The sequence below is a fragment of the Pristiophorus japonicus genome, chromosome 11, assembly GCF_044704955.1.
Source record: "Pristiophorus japonicus isolate sPriJap1 chromosome 11, sPriJap1.hap1, whole genome shotgun sequence".
NCBI lineage: Eukaryota > Metazoa > Chordata > Chondrichthyes > Pristiophoridae > Pristiophorus > Pristiophorus japonicus.
This window is the reverse complement of record NC_091987.1, coordinates 213,349,336-213,368,851: the sequence shown is the minus strand read 5'-3', so window position 1 is coordinate 213,368,851 and position 19,516 is coordinate 213,349,336. Positions and strand designations below refer to the sequence as shown.

Below are 19,516 nucleotides of genomic sequence, written 5' to 3'. Positions count from 1 at the left end.
ACATTTTGCAGATCATTCAACACAGATTTTACCCTGTGGAACATACAAGCTCATTAATGCAGATGGAATATATTTCTGTTTTCTTTTCCCACTTTACTCATTTTCTGTATCGTCAGACCAGCTGATCTGGAGCAAAAACTGTGGCCACATTGTAAGTGGAGAAACTTTCCCAATTAAATTCTAACTTCAGCACATAATCCAGGCTGACACTCCCAGTGCAGTACTGAGAGAGCGCCGCACTATCAGAGGGGCAGTACTGAGAGAGCGCCGCACTATCAGAGGGGCAGTACTGAGGGAGCGCCACACTGTCGGAGGGGCAGTACTGAGGGAGCACTGCACTGTCGGAGGGGCAGTACTGAGGGAGCGCCGCAGTGTCGGAGGGGTAGTACTGAGGGAGCGCCGCACTGTCGGAGAGGCAGAACTGAGGGAGCGCTGCACTGTTGGAGGGGCAGTACTGAGGGAGCGCCGCACTGTCGGAGGTGTCGTCTTTTGGATGAGACATTAAATCAAGGCCCCACTTGCCTTCTCAGGTGGACGTAAAAGATCCCATGGCACTATTTTGAAGAGCAGGAGGACGCACCCCTCCACCAACCCACCATGTGCTGACCAATATTTATCCCTCAACCGCCATCGGAGCAGCAGTCTGGGTTGGCTAATTATTTTGCCAGCGGAAAATAAAATACTGCATGGGTGGGAAATCTGAAATAAAAGCAAGAAGGTAGCATTATGTCTGTAGTGTACTTATGAATGACTCCACGAGGCAATGTGTTGTACTCAAAATGTAGTGACCTTGGTCCTTTACTCATAATTCCAGAGTGTGTAGCTCCCCTTTTATACAGCCCCTGTCACCAGGACAGGAAACCCCAGTCTCCACCAGTTGCATCCTCTAGTGCTGCCAGCATAGTATATACACAGTGTAAGCCTTATTGACAGTACATCAGGTAAACAAGTCTCCATCTTATGCAACTATACAGTGACTACACACAGAGAGTATATATATATAGTCTGCATATATAACAGGTAGAGACGAAGAATGCAATCTAACATTAGGGGCAGGGGGGAGGGAGATCTCAGTTAAGTTTTGGACATCAATCTTTGTACAGCAATAATGTGTTGTGTTTGAAAGTGGTCTGTGATGCATTCCAGCCTTCAGAGAGAGAGAGGGTTAGTGTCCATTGCATTAACAGTAAAACCAAAGCATTCGGCTTCAGAAGAGATGTGGCGTAAAACACAAGACTCTCAAGCTGTCTTGTGTTGCTGAGGTCAGCGTCTTAGTTTCAGGGAGAGTTTGAAGGAAGTTCCCCCGTCACTGGCGATTTCTCAGCCAAGGAAATTCTCAGACGGAAGCTGACGCTGTGACTCCCTCCCACGCCTATACATGCCCAGCTGTTCGGTGAGACGGCAGTTCGGAGTGACTGAGATGTACAGTGTTGAGTAAAGTAACAACACAGGAGCATGGAGCTGCGGATTACAGTCCTCCTGCTGCTGGCATGCACCCTTTCTGGTAAGTCTGCTGTGCTACAAACATGCTTTTCAAAATATCTACTGTAAACAAGACAAAGTACAACAGAACTGTAAAACTTTCCACTTTCTGGTTGAGAGTTTTACAGTCACAGCCTTTACTATCCTGGCGACTAATGCTTGTTGGAATGCAGAGATGTGGAGGGGCTGTGTGTGTTTTCTGGTATTCACTGCAGCGCACTTGAGCCCAAGCTCTTGGGTCTCCCATCCTTCAATTAAAAAAAAAGGTTTGCTTTTAACTAACACCTTTCGCAGACCTCAGGATGTTCCTCCAACCCGCTTTACAGCCCATACACTACTTTTGAAGTGTAATGTGGGGGAAAGCCGGCAGCCAATGTGCGCACAGCAAGCTCCCACAAAAGACAATGTAATAATGAACAGATCATCTGTTTTTTGATGTTGATTGAGGGATAAATATTGGCCCCAGGACACCGGGGAGAACTCCCCTGCTCCTCTTTGAAATAGTGCCGTGGGATCTTTTAGGTGCACCTGAGAGGGCAGACGGGACCTCGGATTCATGTCTAATATTGAAAGCCGGCACCTCCGACAGTGTGGCGCTGCACTGAGAGTGCCTCTGGAGTGGGGGGCTTTGGCCCAGTGCTGGGAGTAGGAGTGCGGTCATTCTGCAGAAGCAGCAAATCAGCTGGAGCGCGGGAGCCTTGCACCCTGGTTTGTGTCTCTCGGTGCTGCTGTTTTAAGGTTGAGATATCTGGATTCGATCGGGACGGTTAGGAGATGTGCACCGAAGCACATTGTGCGTTATCAGAGAGTCACCCAGTGAAGAGCATCGATTATGGGGTAGCTAGGACCTGCCGTGGATCAGTCAGGAGGTTGTGGGTTCAAGACCCACTCCTGGGTTAGGCTCAGTTGAATTTGGTTATACTGGGTTAGACTCCGTTGTGTTTGTTTACCATAGTTGCCAATGGGGCCCTGATCCAAGCTTATTTTTCAGCTACTTGCTCACGCATTATTTCTAGATTCAAGCATGTTAGGTAATAAACTGGCAACACTCGACCAGTAAAAGCCCAGGACTGAAATATTTAGCACATTTCCTTGTGTGTAGAGGTGTTGCTGCAGCTGGGGGGCGCGGGGTGGTGGGGTTAGGTACATCCCCAACTTCATCTACTTTTAGTCTCGAGTAAATCATTTTGCTCATTCAGTTTAGCTCATTTAAAAAAAAAACTATTCTTGTCAATTTTCCCCATCAATATGCTGACTTCTGATGGGATATGGCCTCCCTCTGATAGCGAAAACATTGACTTGACGATGAGTGAGCAGGTTATTTGGCTGTAGGCGAGCCTGATCCTCATTTGCCAAACGTGTACATCTGGAGCAGGAATATCCCCCCTGCCCCACCTCAAACCTGAGACCAATCCCAGCTCCCCATCATTCTCTAGGCTGAGGTCAACCAACCTAATCTACACCAGTCCTGGAATCTTTTGGGACTCCCGCTATGCATGTTCCTGGGGACTTTCGGTGACTGTATATCACATAACCAGTGTGAAAACAATAGTTGCTGACTTCTACATAATTGGAGTAGGGGATGATTTTTTCCCTTATTTGTTCCTGGGATGTGGGCGACACTAGCAAGGCTGGCATTTATTGCCCATCCCGAGTTCCCCCGAGTCAACCACAGTAGGCGAGACCCGGTAGGGGTGGCAGGACATTAATGAACTAGTTGGGTTTGTTTTTTCTGACAATGCAGTAGCCCATCAATTGGTAGATTTATTGAATTCAGTTTCTCTGCTTGCCACAGTGGGTTTTGAACTCTCAAACTCGCCAGGTGACCTGATAGAGAAACTATAAAATTACGAAGGGATTCGTTAGGGTAGACATAGCGAAGATGTCTCCACTTGTGAAGTAGACCCAACCTAGGGGCCATAAGTATAAAATAGTCACTAATAACTCAAATAAGGGAATTCGGGAGAAACGTCTTTAATCAGAGAGTGGTTAGGATTTGGAACTCGCTACCAAATAGAATAGTTGAGGCGAATAGCAGAAATGCATTTAAGGGGAAGCTAGATAAACACGTTAGGGAGAAAGGAATAGACGGGCATACTGATAAGGTGAGAGGAAGTAGGGTGGGAGGAGGCTCGTGTGGAGCATAAACACCGGCACGGACCTGTTGGGGCGAATGGCCTGTTTCTGTGCTGTACATTCTACATAAGTCTATGTGAACCTTGTTGACATATACACTAGGCTCCCGTACCCTACCGTACAATATAGAGCTGATCGGCCCATCTATGTCCAAACCCACAGCTTCCACCAGTACGAGCAGGAGTAAAGTGGTCAACCCCATTTATACCCAACATAAATCCAGTCACCGTCCTCTCAAGCCAAGCCAGCACAAACCACAGATCGATGCTGGGATTTTACACGTTGACCTTACCAGTTAAGCCATTGCTGAGTTACAGAAAGGTTATTTTATTTTTAAAGCAGTTGCCTTGCAAAGCTCAACACAGATCAGGTCAGGAAAATAGGGTCAAACCTAGTGCATTCTGGTATGTGTAGCTCTGAACTGTATAAATTTCCTCGTGTAAATGGGATTGAATTTCCTCAGTGTAAATGGAGTTGAATTTCTGCTATAAATGGGGTTGATTTTCCATTGTAAATGGGGCTGAATTTCCTCAGTGTAACTGGGGCTGAAGTGTCTTTTTTAATTTTGTCCTAATTTGAATTCTGCCTCGACTCCACCTTGGATTACTGATGCACGGATTCCGCAGAAGGGTTGTGTCATACAAGTTAATTCATGATTTTCTGAGAAACTGACACAAGTCTATATATTTGCTTTGGATACTCTTAATGTTGTCTCCTCCTCCCAGCGATCTCCCAATCCCCCACAACGTGAAAAATGATTCCAAATAATATGCAGAAGTACTGAGGGATCCTGACTCTGCTGAACACGATTCACATGTGCACTTGCAAAGTTAACTCACACTGATTGAAAACTATGCCATATAAAGCAATTGAACCTTATTTTAATATTCTTACAGGAGCTGATGCTATTCTGCAGCCCCCTAGAAATCTTCATTTCACTTCTGTGAATACCGAAAACATCTTTCACTGGAGTCCAGCGCAGAATTATTCAGAGCCCGTTCAATACGATGTGCAGTACTGCAGGTAAATAAGTCTCCTTTCATTTTGTCACAAGTTAGGAGAGTTTAAGGTGATTTTTTCCACCCACTGCAGTTAACCTCAGTGAGCCTTGGGTTAAAGAGGATGAGGGGGTTGGGGGTGGGGGAACTCAGCCAGGATTGCTGCTCCTGATCCGTATCCAGTGACCAGCGCTCCACCCCCCCCCCCCCCCCCACACCGGAAAGTGCATGTGTAGGCGAAAAGAGAATCAGCTCAGCTGGATACAACTTCAGCAATCATGTAGGTGTCAGCTGTAGCTCTGTGGGTGGCACCCTCGCCTCAGAGTCAGAAGGTTGTGGGTTCAAGTCACACTCCAGAGACCGCTGCACATAAATTCCAGGCTAACACTCCAGTGCAGTACTGAGGGAGTGCTGCACTGTCGGAGATGCCATCTTTCGGATGAGACGTTAAACCGAGGCCCTGTCTGCTCACTCAGATGGAAGTAAAAGATCTCACGGCACTATTTTGAAGAAGAGCAGGAGAATTATCTCTGGTGCCCTGACCAATATTTATCCCTCAATCAACATCACTAAAACAGATTATCTGGTCATTATCACATTGCTGTTTGTGGGAGCTTGCTGTGCGCAAATTGGCTGCCGCGTTTCCCACATTACAACAGTGACTACACTCCAAAAGTACTTCATTGGCTGTAAAGCGGTATGGGACATCTGAGGCCCTTAAAGGGGCTATAGAAATGCAAGTCTTTCTTTATTTAGCTTTTTATTCCAGGTGTCGGTTGGATGTTATTTGGTCCCTGGTTATTTGGTAATGAATTTTTTGTTAAATATCCTGCCAGCACTTGCTTTATGGACTCATTGACAGCGATTAGTCACGTGTGTGATGTACTGAAGGTCACCCAGTACTTCTGGAACCTGATCCCCAATGAGAGCTTAGGGCCTTTTATAAAAACACAGAGTTAACAAGTAAAAGAAACTTTATGTACAGTAATATTGAATTTCACATCTAATTTTTTTTGCCTGTTTTTTTCCTCCTGTAACATTTCCTTGTTTTCACTTTGATGTAACATTTTAGAAATGCGAATTGAAAAGTTTGCAGAAACCTAAAAAAACAGAAATAAAAACTGAAAGAGAGAAGCCTGGTCACTCACGTGCTTCGCGAGTTCTGTAATTTGGAAAATGATCCTAGTCACCAGATCCTGAAACTGATCACAGAACTGACCTGAGTTTCACAAGGGCATGATTGTTGGGGAAACTCGGGGTCGAGCTCCTATTCTATCCTATCCCTCCTGATCTCTGTGATCTCCTCCAGATGTCTGTGCTCCTATAGTTCTGCCCTCTTGACCATCCCTGATTATAATCGCTCAACCATCGGTGGCCGTGCCTTCTGTTGCCTGGGCCCCAAGCTCTGGAACGCCCTGCCTAAACCTCTCTCCCCCCCCTCTCTACCTCTCTTTCCTCCTTCAAGACGCTCCCTAAAACCTACCTCTTTGACCAAGCTTTTGGTCACATGGGCGAATTTCTACATAGGCTCGGTGTCAAATTTTTCTCTCATAATACTCCTGTGAAGCACCTTGGGACATTTCACTATGTTAAAGGTGCTATATAAATACAAGTTGTTGTTGAGCTAAAAAAGAACAAAATAACTTGCATTTATATAGCGCCTTTCACCACCTTGGGACGTCCCAAAGGCTTTTACAGCCAATGAAGCACTTTTTGAAGTGTAGTCACTGTTGTAATGTCGGAAATATGGCAGCCAATTTGCACACAGCAAGCTCCCACAAACAGCAATGAGCTAAATGATCAGAGAATCTGTTTTAGTGATGCTGGTTGAGGAATCAAAAGCATTCATGATTTTGAACACCACTGTCAATTCGCCTCTTAACCTTCTCTGCTCGAAGGATAACATCCCCAGCTTCTCCAGTCTCTCCACATAACTGAAGTCCCTCATCCCTGGTACCATTCCAGTAAGCCTCCTCTACACCCTCTCTAAAGCTTTGACATCCTTCGTAAAGTGTGGTCCCCAGAATTGAACACGTGTTTTATAAAGGTTTAGCAAAACTTCAAAAAGCAAAATACTGCAGATGCTGGAAATCTGCAATCTGAACAAAGAAACATTTTCTGTTTAAATTTTAGCATAGCATCTTTGCTATTGTACTCTCTTCATCTCTTAATAAAGCCCAGGATCCCATATGCTTTTTTAACAGCATTCTCAACTAGTCCTGCCACCGTCAAAGATTTGTGTACGTGCACCCCATGTCTCTCTGTTCCTGCACACCCTTTAAAATTGAACTATTTAGTTCACATTGCCTCTCCTCATTCTTCCTAGCAAAATGTATTACTTCACATTTATCTGCATTACATTTTATCTGCCATGTGTCATTCTGTGTCTACCTGAAGTCTATTCCTATCCTGCTCTCTTTTTTAAAATTCCAGCGCAGACTCGATGGGTCAAATGGCCTCCTTTGTGCTGTTCACTTCTATGATTTCCGAATCTTGGGTCATAAGAACATTAGAACATAAGAAATAGGAGCAGGAGTCGGCCATTCAGCCCCTCGAACCTGCTCCGCCATTCAATAAGATCATGGCTGATCTGATCTTGGCCTCAACTCCACTTTCCTGCCCACTCCCTATAACCCTTGACTCCCTTATCGTCTATCTGTCTATCTTCACCTTAAATATATTCAATGACCCAGCCTCCACAGCTCTCTGGGGCAGAAAATTCCAAAGATTCACGATCCTCAGAGAGAAGAAATTCCTCCTCATCTCCGTTTTAAATGGGCGACCCCTTATTCTGAAACTATGCCCTCTAGTTCTAGATTCCCCCAGGAGGGGAAACATCCTCTCTGCATTTACCCTGTCAAGCCCCCTCAGAATCTTATATGTTTCAATAAGATCACCTCTTATTCTTCTAAACTCCAATGAGTATAGGCCCAACCTGCTCAAACTTTTTTCATAAGACAACCCCTTCATTCTCAAGAATCAACCTCGTGAACCTTCTCTGAACTGCCTCCATGCAACTATATCCCTCCTTAAATAAGGAGACCAAAGTCACCTGCAAACTTTGAAATTATCCCTGTACACATTAAATTTATCAAAAGGAGTGTTGTGGGATAGAAACATTGAAAATAGATGCAGGAGTAGGCCATTCGGCCCTTCAAGCTTGTACCGCCATTCAATAACTTCAGTACACCATTCCTGCTTTCTCTCCATACCCCTTGATTCCTTTAACTGTAAGGGCCATATCTAACTCCCTCTTAAATATATCCAATGAACTGGCATCAACAACTCTCTGTGGCAAGGAATTCCACAGGTTAACAACTCTCTGAGTGAAGAAGTTTCTCCTCATCTCAGTCCTAAATGGCCTACCCCTTATCCTAAGACTATATCCCCTGGTTCTGGACTTCCCCAACATCGGAAACATTCTTCCCGCATCTAACCTGTCCAGTCCCGTCAGAATCTTATATTTTCTATGAGATCCCCTCTCATTCTTCTAAACTCCAGTGAATAAAGGCCCAGTTGATCCAGTCTCTCCTCATATGACAGTCCAGCCATCCCTGGAATTAGTCTGGTGAACCTTCGCTGCACTCTCTCAATATGGGATCTACAGGGTTACAGGGAGAAAATCTGCAGCCTCCACAAACTCGATGAGTAGACTCGATGACAGTGAGTGGAATATGAATATCTTTATGTGGGGACTAACCCGATGACTTACAGAATGACCAGTTGCCAGTGAGATTGCAAAAGGGGCAATGTTGATACTATTTTCTCATGCCTGTATATGATGGATTACTTCCTGATTGATCATCTCCTGTTTATACTGACTTTCACTGATGCTGAATTCTCTATCAGTGATGTTGCAATATTGGGAATGTCCTGTGTGCACATGTGCTGAAATGTTTAAGATCTAACCTCAAGCCCTTGTGTGTGGTAATAATGGACAATTCTTAGCAAAATGTGTGTTAAAAATAAAATGTACCAGATACCAGAGAGCGATTTCAACAGGGCACCCAAACCAGTTGGTCGACACGACATAGCAAACCACAACAGGAAGGCTCGCGAGATCTACAGGTCCTTCCGAACCAAAAGAGCCAACCTCCAAACACACTTTGGGATATCCATATTGTATGCTGCCCGATTGTGTTCTGCAGGCATATAGTATCGCCGGGCCTCCCACATTCTAACCTGCGTAAACTAGAGGTCATCCAAAACCCGGCTGCCCCATGTCCTAACTCGCACCAAGTCCTGCTCACCCATCACCTCCTGTGCTCGCTGCCCCGTGTTCTAACTCGCACCGAGTCCCGCTCACCCATCACCCCCTGTGCTCGCTGCCCCGTGTCCTAACTCGCACCGAGTCCCGCTCACCCATCACCCCCTGTGCTCGCTGCCCCGTGTCCTAACTCGCACCGAGTCCCGCTCACCCATCACCTCCTGTGCTCGCTGCCCCGTGTCCTAACTCGCACCGAGTCCCGCTCACCCATCACCCCCTGTGCTCGCTGCCCCGTGTCCTAACTCGCACCGAGTCCCGCTCACCCATCACCCCCTGTGCTCGCTGCCCCGTGTCCTAACTCGCACCGAGTCCCACTCACCCATCACCCCCTGTGCTCGCTGCCCCGTGTCCTAACTCGCACTGAATCACGCTCACCCATCACCCACTGTGCTCGCTACCCCGTGTCCTAACTCGCACCGAGTCCCGCTCACCCATCACCCCCTGTGCTCGCTGCCCCGTGTCCTAACTCGCACTGAATCCCGCTCACCCGTCACCCACTGTGCTCGCTGCCCCGTGTCCTAACTCGCACCGAGTCCCGCTCACCCATCACCCCCTGTGCTCGCTGCCCCGTGTCCTAACTCGCACCGAGTCCCGCTCACCCATCACCCCCTGTGCTCGCTGCCCCGTGTCCTAACTCGCACCGAGTCCCGCTCACCCATCACCCCCTGTGCTCGCTGCCCCGTGTCCTAACTCGCACCGAGTCCCACTCACCCATCACCCCCTGTGCTCGCTGCCCCGTGTCCTAACTCGCACCGAGTCCCGCTCACCCATCACCCCCTGTGCTCGCTGCCCTGTGTCCTAACTCGCACCGAATCCCGCTCACCCATCACCCCCTGTGCTCGCTGACCTGTGTCCTAACTCGCACTGAGTCCCGCTCACCCATCACCCCCTGTGCTCGCTGCCCCGTGTCCTAACTCGCACCGAGTCCCGCTCACCCATCACCCCCTGTGCTCACTGCCCCGTGTCCTAACTCGCAACGAGTCGCGCTCACCCATCACCCCCTGTGCTCACTGCCCCGTGTCCTAACTCGCACCGAGTCCCGCTCACCCATCACCCCCTGTGCTCACTGCCCCGTGTCCTAACTCGCACCGAGTCCCGCTCACCCATCACCCCCTGTGCTCACTGCCCCGTGTCCTAACTCGCACCGAGTCCCGCTCACCCATCACCCCCTGTGCTCGCTGCCCCGTGTCCTAACTCGCACCGAGTCCCGCTCACCCATCACCCCCTGTGCTCGCTGACCTACATTGGCTTCCGGTTAAGCAACACCTCGTTTTCAAAATTCTCATCCTTGTTTTCAAATCCCTCCATGGCCTCGCCCCTCCCTATCTCTGTAATCTTCTCCAGCCCCACAACCCCCCCGAGATGTCTGTGCTCCTCTAATTCCTGATTATAATCGCTCAACCATTGATGCCGTGCCTTCTGTTGCCTGGGCCCCAAGCTCTGGAACTCCTTTCCTAAACCTCTTCGCCTCTCTACCTCTCTTTCCTCCTTCAAGATGCTCCTTAAAACCTACCTCTTTGACCAAGCTATTGGTCACCTGCCCTAATTTCTCCTTATACGCGGCTCAGTGTCAAATTTTTAAAATCTCATAATACTTCTGTGAAGTGTTTTGGGACGTTTCACTACGTTAAAGGCGCTATATAAATATAAGTTGTTGTCGGAGCCTATATCTGGAAATGGCCCCCTGTACAACTGGTGATTTTCCATACATTGGGCTGTGAATCAGGGGAATGCAATTGGGTGCACGAGGTTGACTATTAAGAGCGTCGGAGAGGGAAGATGGGGCCTCTGTTTGTTGGTTGATGCTAGTGCACCTCACTAAGTCACACATGCCACTTCCACTTATGGCTCCTCTATGGTCCATGTTGGCTGTGTTGTCTGATCAATGGAATACTCCCGGGCAGAGAGAGTGCTGTGGGCGAGGGGCCCAACCTGATATTGATAGTGGCCATCTCTTCCTATGATATAAAGAGAGAACTTGCATTTCAACAGTGCCCCTCAGGATGTCCCAAAGCGATTTACATCAAATTGAGTAGGAAACACAGCAGCTAATTTGCACACTGTAAGTTCCTACAAACAGTAATGTGATTAATGACCAGATAATCTTGTTTTTTTTAGTGATGTTGGTTGAAGGTTAAATATTGGCCAGGACACCGGTAGTTAGATGACTGCATCCCCAAGAAGTCTCCCAAGAGTCAGCTGCTCATGTTTCTGCAATATGTTCACAATAAACACTTCAACTATTATTAACTCTTAACACATGTTGCAGGGCTACGTGGAAAGGGCGGGGGAGTGGGACTGGCTGAGGTGCTCTTGCAGAGAGCCGGCACGGGCTCGACGGGCTGACTGGCCTCCTCCTGCACTGTAACCATTCTATGATTCACACATTCTGATGTACACGGTTACTCAAATAAGAATATGGGTTACCAAACCTCTTGGATTGTCCCGGAATGAAAGATTAATCTCTCGGACACTCCTGGGAGAAATGTCATAGGTAAATTTTCTTCTCCCATTTTTGCTCCACCTGGGCGTACACCAACTGTGTGTGACCCACCCAGGATGCAACTTGGGCCTGGACCAAACCACATGACCAATAGAGCGGTTTCCGCGCCGCAATGGATTGTGGACATTATAGCTGCCATTACTGCTGTGAGGATTGACCAGCAGGAACATGAGGGCGGAAGGTCATGTGATGAAATCTCCTGGAATATGGTCCAACCAGATTTGGCAAACCCTAACTAAATAGGAAAAGTAAGGAAGGAGGTAGTTTCTGGGAAATGTGGCCTCTGTTAATAACACGCAGGTGCTGATCAATCTCCTCATTGACCCGCAGGTATGGAAACAACGAAGATTTTCTCCCAGTGCCGCACTGTACAGGGATTTCCCACCATCATTGTGACCTCATACAGGAGACCTGGGACTTCAATATGACAATTATTGCCAGAGTCAGGACTGTTGCTGGCAACACAACCTCGGAATGGGAAATATCGGAGTATTTTAAACCCCGAGATTCCAGTGAGTGACCTCTTATACAAGATCGAATATAACGTTGACCTATTCTGATGCTCAGGACAGTTAAGGAACAGTCAACGTGGCAATATTTGAAGTTTGATTGACAACCTTTGGGGACTGGATGCTAATTTTTAAATGGTTGGCTTGTTAGTTCTATTTTTTTTAAAGGGGTTTTAAGAAACTGAAAATATTCACTGCTGAGGTGAACGCACCCAGGTGTTGTGTTTGTGTCTGCCCTTCGAGGTGTTTGGGCTGGGATCAGGGGGCCAAGGCCAAACACATCCTCACCTGAAATTCAAGGCCACAAGCAGGAACCCTGGCTGACTTTTTTTCCTTGCTAGTCACTGAGGGCCAATTGTAGCTCCAGCTACAGTCCCAGCTATCTCAGCGCAGATCAAAGTTGGGACCATGTGGTCTGTGTGGCTTAGTAACACACCACGCCTATAAACAGTGGGCAGCAGGACCCACTGACAGACACATTCATACTCACTGACACACTCAGACTGATACGCGCACACACACACACACACACACACACACTGACTGAGACACTCAGACTGACAGAGATTCACTGACACACATGCTCACTGATACACATACTTACAGATACATTCACACTCATTGTCACGCTCATACTGTCACATTCACTGATTAATACACACTCATTGAATCCCTCACGCTCACCTTCTTACATTACAGCCAAGTGCAGTCAGTGTTGTAAAGTGCTTTAGGATATCCTGGAATTCTCTACCCCAAAGGGCTGTGGCTGTTCAGTCGTTGAGTATATTCAAGGCTAAGGTCGATAGATTTTTGGGCTCGAGGGGAATCAAGGGATATGGGGATCGGGCGGGAAAGTGGAGTTGGAATCGAAGCTCAGCCATGATCTCATTGAATGCCGGAGCAGGCTCGAGGGGCTGTATGGCCTACACCTGCTCTGATGTTCTGAGGATGCGAAAGGCGCTATATAAATGCAACTCTTTCTTTTTCTCAGTGACACTCACTCACTCTCATTGACACACTGGTGCTCACTGATACTCACCTTCAGGTTGGTTGTAGATCTATATTTAATGTTGGATCTCATTTCCTTTCAGCTTCTCTGGGTTTGCCATCCTTTACTATTAAAGCAGAGTCCAACACGATTACAGTCAGCGTCTCCCCGCCCACCCTACACGCGGGAGGACGAAGCAGGACAATGGAGGAGGTGTTTGGCGACTCGTTGAAGTACATTTTTTATATCCGTGCAAACACCACTGACAAGGTAAACACGCGTGGATTTCCTCCAATTGTGAGTCCCTGATGATGCGGGTTTTTAAAAATAAAATTGACATTTTGCCGATGGCAAACTTAGACCGTGTTCTCCCTCCATCTGCCTGCCCCCCTTCCTCCCTGCCATTCCGTCCTGAGAGGGTGGGGAGGGAACACCTCTGGCCCTTGCCCAAGAGACTGTTCTTCTTGTGTCAGCCATGGCGGTGGGTGTTGGGAAGTGTTGGACCGAGCGTGATAGCCACAGACCAGCCCGACACAGTCCGACCAAGTCCCGACACAAACACTTTCTACAGGGAGTCACTGGACAGTGACCAGCAGTAGCTGGACATTCCCCATGGCTGAGTCAGAAGATTGCGGGTTCAAATCCTACTCCAGGGACTTGAACACATCATCACAGGCCGTCCCTCGAAATCAAGGAAGACTTGTTTCCACACTAAAAGTGAGTTCTCAGGTGACTGAACAGCCCATATGGGAATTACAGTCTCTGTCTGTCCCCCTTGTGACAGTCGTTGAGGGAAAGGGTGGGTGGGACTAGTTTGCCGCACGCTCCTTCCGCTGCCTGCGCTTGTTTTCTGCATGTTCTTGGCGACGAGACTCGAGGTGCTCAGCGCCCTCCCGGTTGCACTTCCTCCACTTAGGGCGGTCTTTGGCCAGGGACTCCCAGGTGTCGGTGGGGATGTTGCATTTTAAGGCAGAGTCTTGAGCACATAAATCTAGGCTGACACTCCAGTGCAGTGCTGAGGGAGTGCTGCACTGTTGGAGGGGCAGTGCTGAGGGAGTGCTGCACTGTAGGAGGGGCAGTGCTGAGGGAGCGCTGCACTGTCGGAGGTACCGTCTTTTGGATGAGACATTAAACCAAGGCCCAGTCTGCTCTCTCAAGTGGATGTAAAAGATCCCATGGTACTATTTCGCAGAAGCACAGGGGAGTTATCCCCGGTATCCTGGCCAATATTTATCCCTCACTCAACATAACCAGAACAGATTATGTGGTTGGTTGGGGGGGGGGGGACTGAGCTATCTCGGCTACCCCTGTGTTAGGGTGTTATGCTGCAACCTGGCCGGGTGTAGCCGAACTGTCAATTGAAAGGAACCTAGGAATCGCTAGATGAATAAAGACCAAATTCCATCCAGTTCGCCTTCTACCATCCCGGTCGTCATGTGATACAACGATAATGTTGTTGACTAACAATCAACCTCGATCAATGAATCTGCAACAGACTCAGACATGAGGCGAGGAAAACCCCCAGTGGTGGAAAGCTGTGGGAACCACAGCTCCAAAGTCCCCAGTTCCTCCAGAGCTCGCCAGTGTCAGAGTGATGAGTCAGTTCCTTTTCCCACAATAACAGGAACTACTCCCCAACCTGCACAGTAACTGGCTTGCAAACTGACTGCCCAACCAGTAGCGTCCGATGTAGCAGTCGAGTGCTTGGGTTGAACTTTCCAAACCACGCGAATCCTGAGAGGGTCGGGGTGGACTGGCCACCATCTTGGAATGTGAGCCGATTTCTCTAACCTGTCTCCTGCTTGCCTTCCGACAGCCTGAAGAAATTATCAGATCAGGAGAATTGCACAAGACCAATCTGCAGCCAGGAACCACCTACTGCGTCAGAGTGAGAGCAATATTGTTTATGCACAAAGGAGACGGAAACATCACGGAAGAGAAATGTGCAGTGATCCCAACTCCAAAACTAGGTAAAGTAGGTCATCGGTGTGTCGTCAATGCATGTTATTAACATCTGCAGCATCTCGTATCGGGGTAGTTTGAGAAGGCTAGAATATAAGAAATAGGAGCAGGAGTAGGCCATTCAGCCCCTCAAGCCTGCTCTGTCATTAAATGAGATCATGGCTGATCTTCTACCTGAACTTCACTTTCCTGCACTATCCGCATATCTCTTGATTCCTTTTAATATTCAAAAATCTATCGATCTCTGTCTTGAACATACTCAACGACTGAATATACTCCACAGCCCTCTGGGGTAGAGAATTCCAAAGATTCACCACCCTCTGAGTGAAGGAATTTCTCCTCATCTCAGTCCTAAATGGCCGACCCCTTATCCTGAGACTGTGACCCCTGGTTCGAGACTCCCCAGCCCGGGGAAACATCCTCCCTGCATCTACCCTGTCAATCCCTGTAAGAATTTTGTATGTTTCAATGAGATTACCTCTCATTCTTCTAAATTCTCGAGAATATAGGCCTAGTCTGCTCAATCTCTCCTCCTATCCCCTCCTATCCCAGGAATCGGTCTGGTGAACCTTTGTTGCACTCCCTCTATGGCAAGTATATCATTCCTTAGGTAAGGAGACCAAAACTGTACACAATACTCCAGGTGCGGTCTCACTAGGGCCCGATATAATTGCAATAAGATGTCTTTACTCTTATACTCAAATCCTCTTGTAGTTGTCAACCGTGTTGACTCTGCCCAATCCTGTTATTATTTTCTAAGTGCCCTGTTATCACGTCCTTAATAATAGATTCTAGCATTTTCCCAACGACTGATGTCAGGCTAACTAGTCGGATTTTTGCTAGCCGAGGGTATAAAAGGAACCAAGGCAAATGGATGGAGTTAAGATACAGATCATCCATGATCTCATTGAATGGTGGAACAGGCTCGAGGGGCTGAATGGCCTCCTCCTGTTCCTGTGTTCCCCTGATTGAGATTTTCATTGCTTTCTGCCTATTTCTGCTGTTAATTAGAGTTTCTTGTCTCTTTGTGTAGGGAGTTTGATCAATATCATCTTTGGCATCATCAGCGCTGTCATCATCCTGTTCTCACTGTGCTTTTGCCTGGGACTGTCCTGTCAGTATTACTTGAAGAAGCAAAGCACGATCCCAGCTGTCCTGGTAAGCACCCTCAACACTCGCTGAAGATTTAACAAAAGCCTTTCCGGCTGAAATAGTTAGACGTTAGAAAATTGGGTTTTCATCTGATCTTCTCCTTTCTGGATCGCGCCCTAACCATCTCCCCAACACTCATTTAAGGTTCTGGTAGTCGCACGATAATGGTGGTGTTGAGTAATCGCGTAGTTTGGAAAGTTCAAACCAGGCACTCTGTTGCTGCATCGGATGCTACTGGTTGGGCAGTTGGCTTGCAAGCCAGCTATTGCTGCCGATGAACTGTGCAGGTTGGGGAGTAGTTCCTGTTAAAATGTGGGCAACAGATCTGGCTCACCACACTGACATTGACTGGCGAGCTCGGGAGGAATGTTCCCAAAGCGCTCCACTACTGGGGGTTTTCCTCGCCTCCTGTCCGGGTCTGTTGTAGACAGACTGGACCTTAATTGGGCCCAATGGGCTCACCTCACCCACCCTTCCTGCCAATGTTCCTGCTGCCGCTCATCCTCCGTGGCAGAGAAAGCAACGCACACCCGTGGGTATGGTTGTGTCGTGGTGATGTTACTGGACTAGTAATCCAGAGGCCTGGGTAATAATCCAGAGATGTGAGTTCAAATCCCACCACGGCAGCTTGTGAATTTGAATTCAATTAATTAAATAAATCTGGAATAAAAAGCTAGTATCAGTAATGGTGACCGTGAAACTACCGGATTGTCGTAAAAACCCATCTGGTTCACTAATGTCCTTTTAGGGAAGGAAATCTGCCGTCCTTACCCGGTCTGGCCTACATGTGACTCCAGTCCCACACCAACGTACACTCAGAAATGGCCTAGCGAGATACTCAGGTGCATCAAACCGCGACCCAAAATACCTTCTTCTGAGTTGGACCTGCTCGGCTCAGGAATATTCGGCACAATAAACCAAAAAAGTCTCTCTTGACTCCACCATATACCGATCGCCCCCACCCCCCGGACCTCCTGTCCTTTCCCTCTCCCTGCACCCCCCAGAACTTATCTTCACGGGGAATCTCGTGGTCGAGTATTTGTCTTCTCCAAACGGGCGAGGAGCCTGTAGAAGTTCAGACAGCTCACCCGGAGAAAGTTAGCGAGGCCCGAGGCTAAACTTCAGGCTTCCTGTGAGGGGCGCCCTGATACCGTCCCGAAAATGGGCCTAAAGCGATTTACGCGCCCTCCCAGTTCTTCGGCGGACATTTCTCTTCCGGCTCCCATCCCCTCCCCCTCCGCCTCCCACTCCCGTCATCGCAATATGGAAGGCAAGTTGTTTTTACACATTTACAGTTAGAATCATATAAAATTATGACGCAGATGGAGGCCATTTGGCCCAAGAGCTATCCAGCCTAATCCCACTTTCCAGCTCTCGGTCCGTAGCCCTGCAGGTTACGGCACTTCAAGTGCACATCCAAGTACCCTTTAAATATGGTGAGGAAATCTGCCTCTACCACCCTTTCAGGCAGTGAGTTCCAGACCCCCACCACCCTCTGGGGAAAAAAATTCTTCTTAACACCCCTCTAAACCTTCCACCAATCACTTTAAATCTATGCTCCCTGGTTATTGACCCCCTCGGTTAGACTCTGTGATTTATTTCCTCTCAGAAATCTCTGGACAAGAACAAGAAGCACTTGAGCATCATGGATTACCTGAGTTTGATCGAAGATGTGGTAGTGCTACAGGTGTTTGCCGACAGCCTGGGCCCCGCCAAGATTCAGGAACAGGACGATCTGTGGCCGGACCCCAAAATCAAGGAGGCGTCATCGGTGGACAGCGGGATCGACATCGGCAGCAACTCGTCGGACCGGGTGCCCACGCTGAGCGAGCCGCTCCATCGTTACCTGCAGCAAACGCCCGAGCCCAGCAGGCACCGGAGCAGCAGCCCGGAGAGCGGCCAGGACAAGGCTCAGCCCGAGGAGTCCTGTGCGGTAGATATCCCCAGTACGGTAACGCCGCCTGGCAATGGGGCGGACAGCATTAGCGCCTCGGGCTATCGGAGGCAAGCGCCAAGGACTGATGCCGCCTGGGAGCAGGGCGGGGGCAGTGTTCCACCCCCGACTGACCAGCACACCGCACCCTGCTCCATCTTCATATCGGACATTGACTTAACCCAAGGCTCCTCCAAAGGATTTCTCAGCCTCGACGACGTGATGCTAACGGATAACGGATTATAGGCAAAAACTTTGCAATTCTTAAAAGTGACATTCATTTTGTAATTTAACTATTTATTAAAAAATGTTCAGTTTTACTTCCTGTTGTAATATGTTAGCTTGTGGCTGACATGGAAACGCCCCAGTAATACAGCTCGCTTCAGTATAAAACGGACAATGGAGGAAGGCTTTGTCGCCGGCAAAATTACAAACATGTTTATTAAGAATGCGAACAGTGAAAATCTTCTTCCCTCTGAGTCAGAAGGTTGTGGGTTCAAGTCCCACTCCAGGGACTTGAGCACAAAATCTAGGCTGACACTCCAGTGCAGTACTGAGGGAGCGCCGCACTGTCGGAGGGGCAGTACTGAGGGAGCGCCGCACTGTCGGAGGGGCAGAACTGAGGGAGCGCCGCACTGTCGGAGGGGCAGAACTAAGGGAGCACCGCACTGTCGGAGGGGTAGAACTGAGGGAGCGCCGCACTGTCGGAGGGGCAGAACTGAGGGAGCGCCGCACTGTCGGAGGGGCAGAACTGAGGGAGCGCCGCACTGTCGGAGGGGCAGAACTGAGGGAGCGCCGCACTGTCGGAGGGGCAGAACTGAGGGAGCGCCGCACTGTCGGAGGGGCAGAACTGAGGGAGCGCTGCACTGTCGGAGGGGCAGAACTGAGAGAGCGCCGCACTGTCAGAGGGAGTGCCGCACTGTCGGAGGAGCAGTACCGAGGGAGTGCTGCACTGTTGGAGGGGCAGTACTGAGGGAATGTTGTACTGTCGGAGGGGCAGTACTGAGGGAGTGCTGCACTGTTGGAGGGGCAGTACTGAGGGAGTGCTGCACTGTCGGAGGGGCAGTACTGAGGGAGTGCCGCACTGTCGGAGGGGCAGTACTGAGGGAGTGCTGCACTGTCGGAGGGGCAGTACTGAGGGAGCGCCGCACTATCGGAGAGGCAGTACTGAGCGAGTGCCACACTGTCGGAGGGGCAGTACTGAGGGAGTGCCGCACTGTCGGAGGGGCAGTACTGAGGGAGTGCCGCACTGTCGGAGGGGCAGAACTGAGGGAGTGCCGCACTGTCGGAGGGGCAGTACTGAGGGAGTGCTGCACTGTCGGAGGGGCAGTACTGAGGGAGTGCTGCACTGTCGGAGGGGCAGAACTTTGTCCCTTGGAACTACCTGCTCTCCCCCACTGACTGGCTCTTTGCTGCTTAGATAGTGCCTTCCAGTGAGGAATATGTCACCAGTTGCTTCACACACAGGTGCATTTTTGACAATTTTCGGATTTATTTGCCACAGTTAAAGCACACGAAACAGTTTTTACCGAATAAAAACTTTGTTCAGTTGAGTTTGAACAAGATCCCAGGGTTCGCCTGCTGCA

The 19,516-nt window shown here is 48.9% G+C and overlaps 1 protein-coding gene across 1 annotated transcript; it reads left to right on the top strand.

The window, feature by feature from the left end:
• The first annotated feature begins 1,397 nt into the window (after positions 1-1,397).
• Positions 1,398-18,250, top strand: LOC139275932 (tissue factor-like). The gene is made up of 7 exons (XM_070893156.1): positions 1,398-1,504; positions 4,515-4,641; positions 11,717-11,898; positions 12,987-13,153; positions 14,700-14,853; positions 15,879-16,003; positions 17,607-18,250. Exons 1-7 carry the CDS (start codon positions 1,456-1,458, stop codon positions 18,174-18,176), a joined length of 1,374 nt encoding a protein of 457 aa, XP_070749257.1. The 5' UTR covers positions 1,398-1,455; the 3' UTR covers positions 18,177-18,250.
• Positions 18,251-19,516: the final 1,266 nt, after the last annotated feature.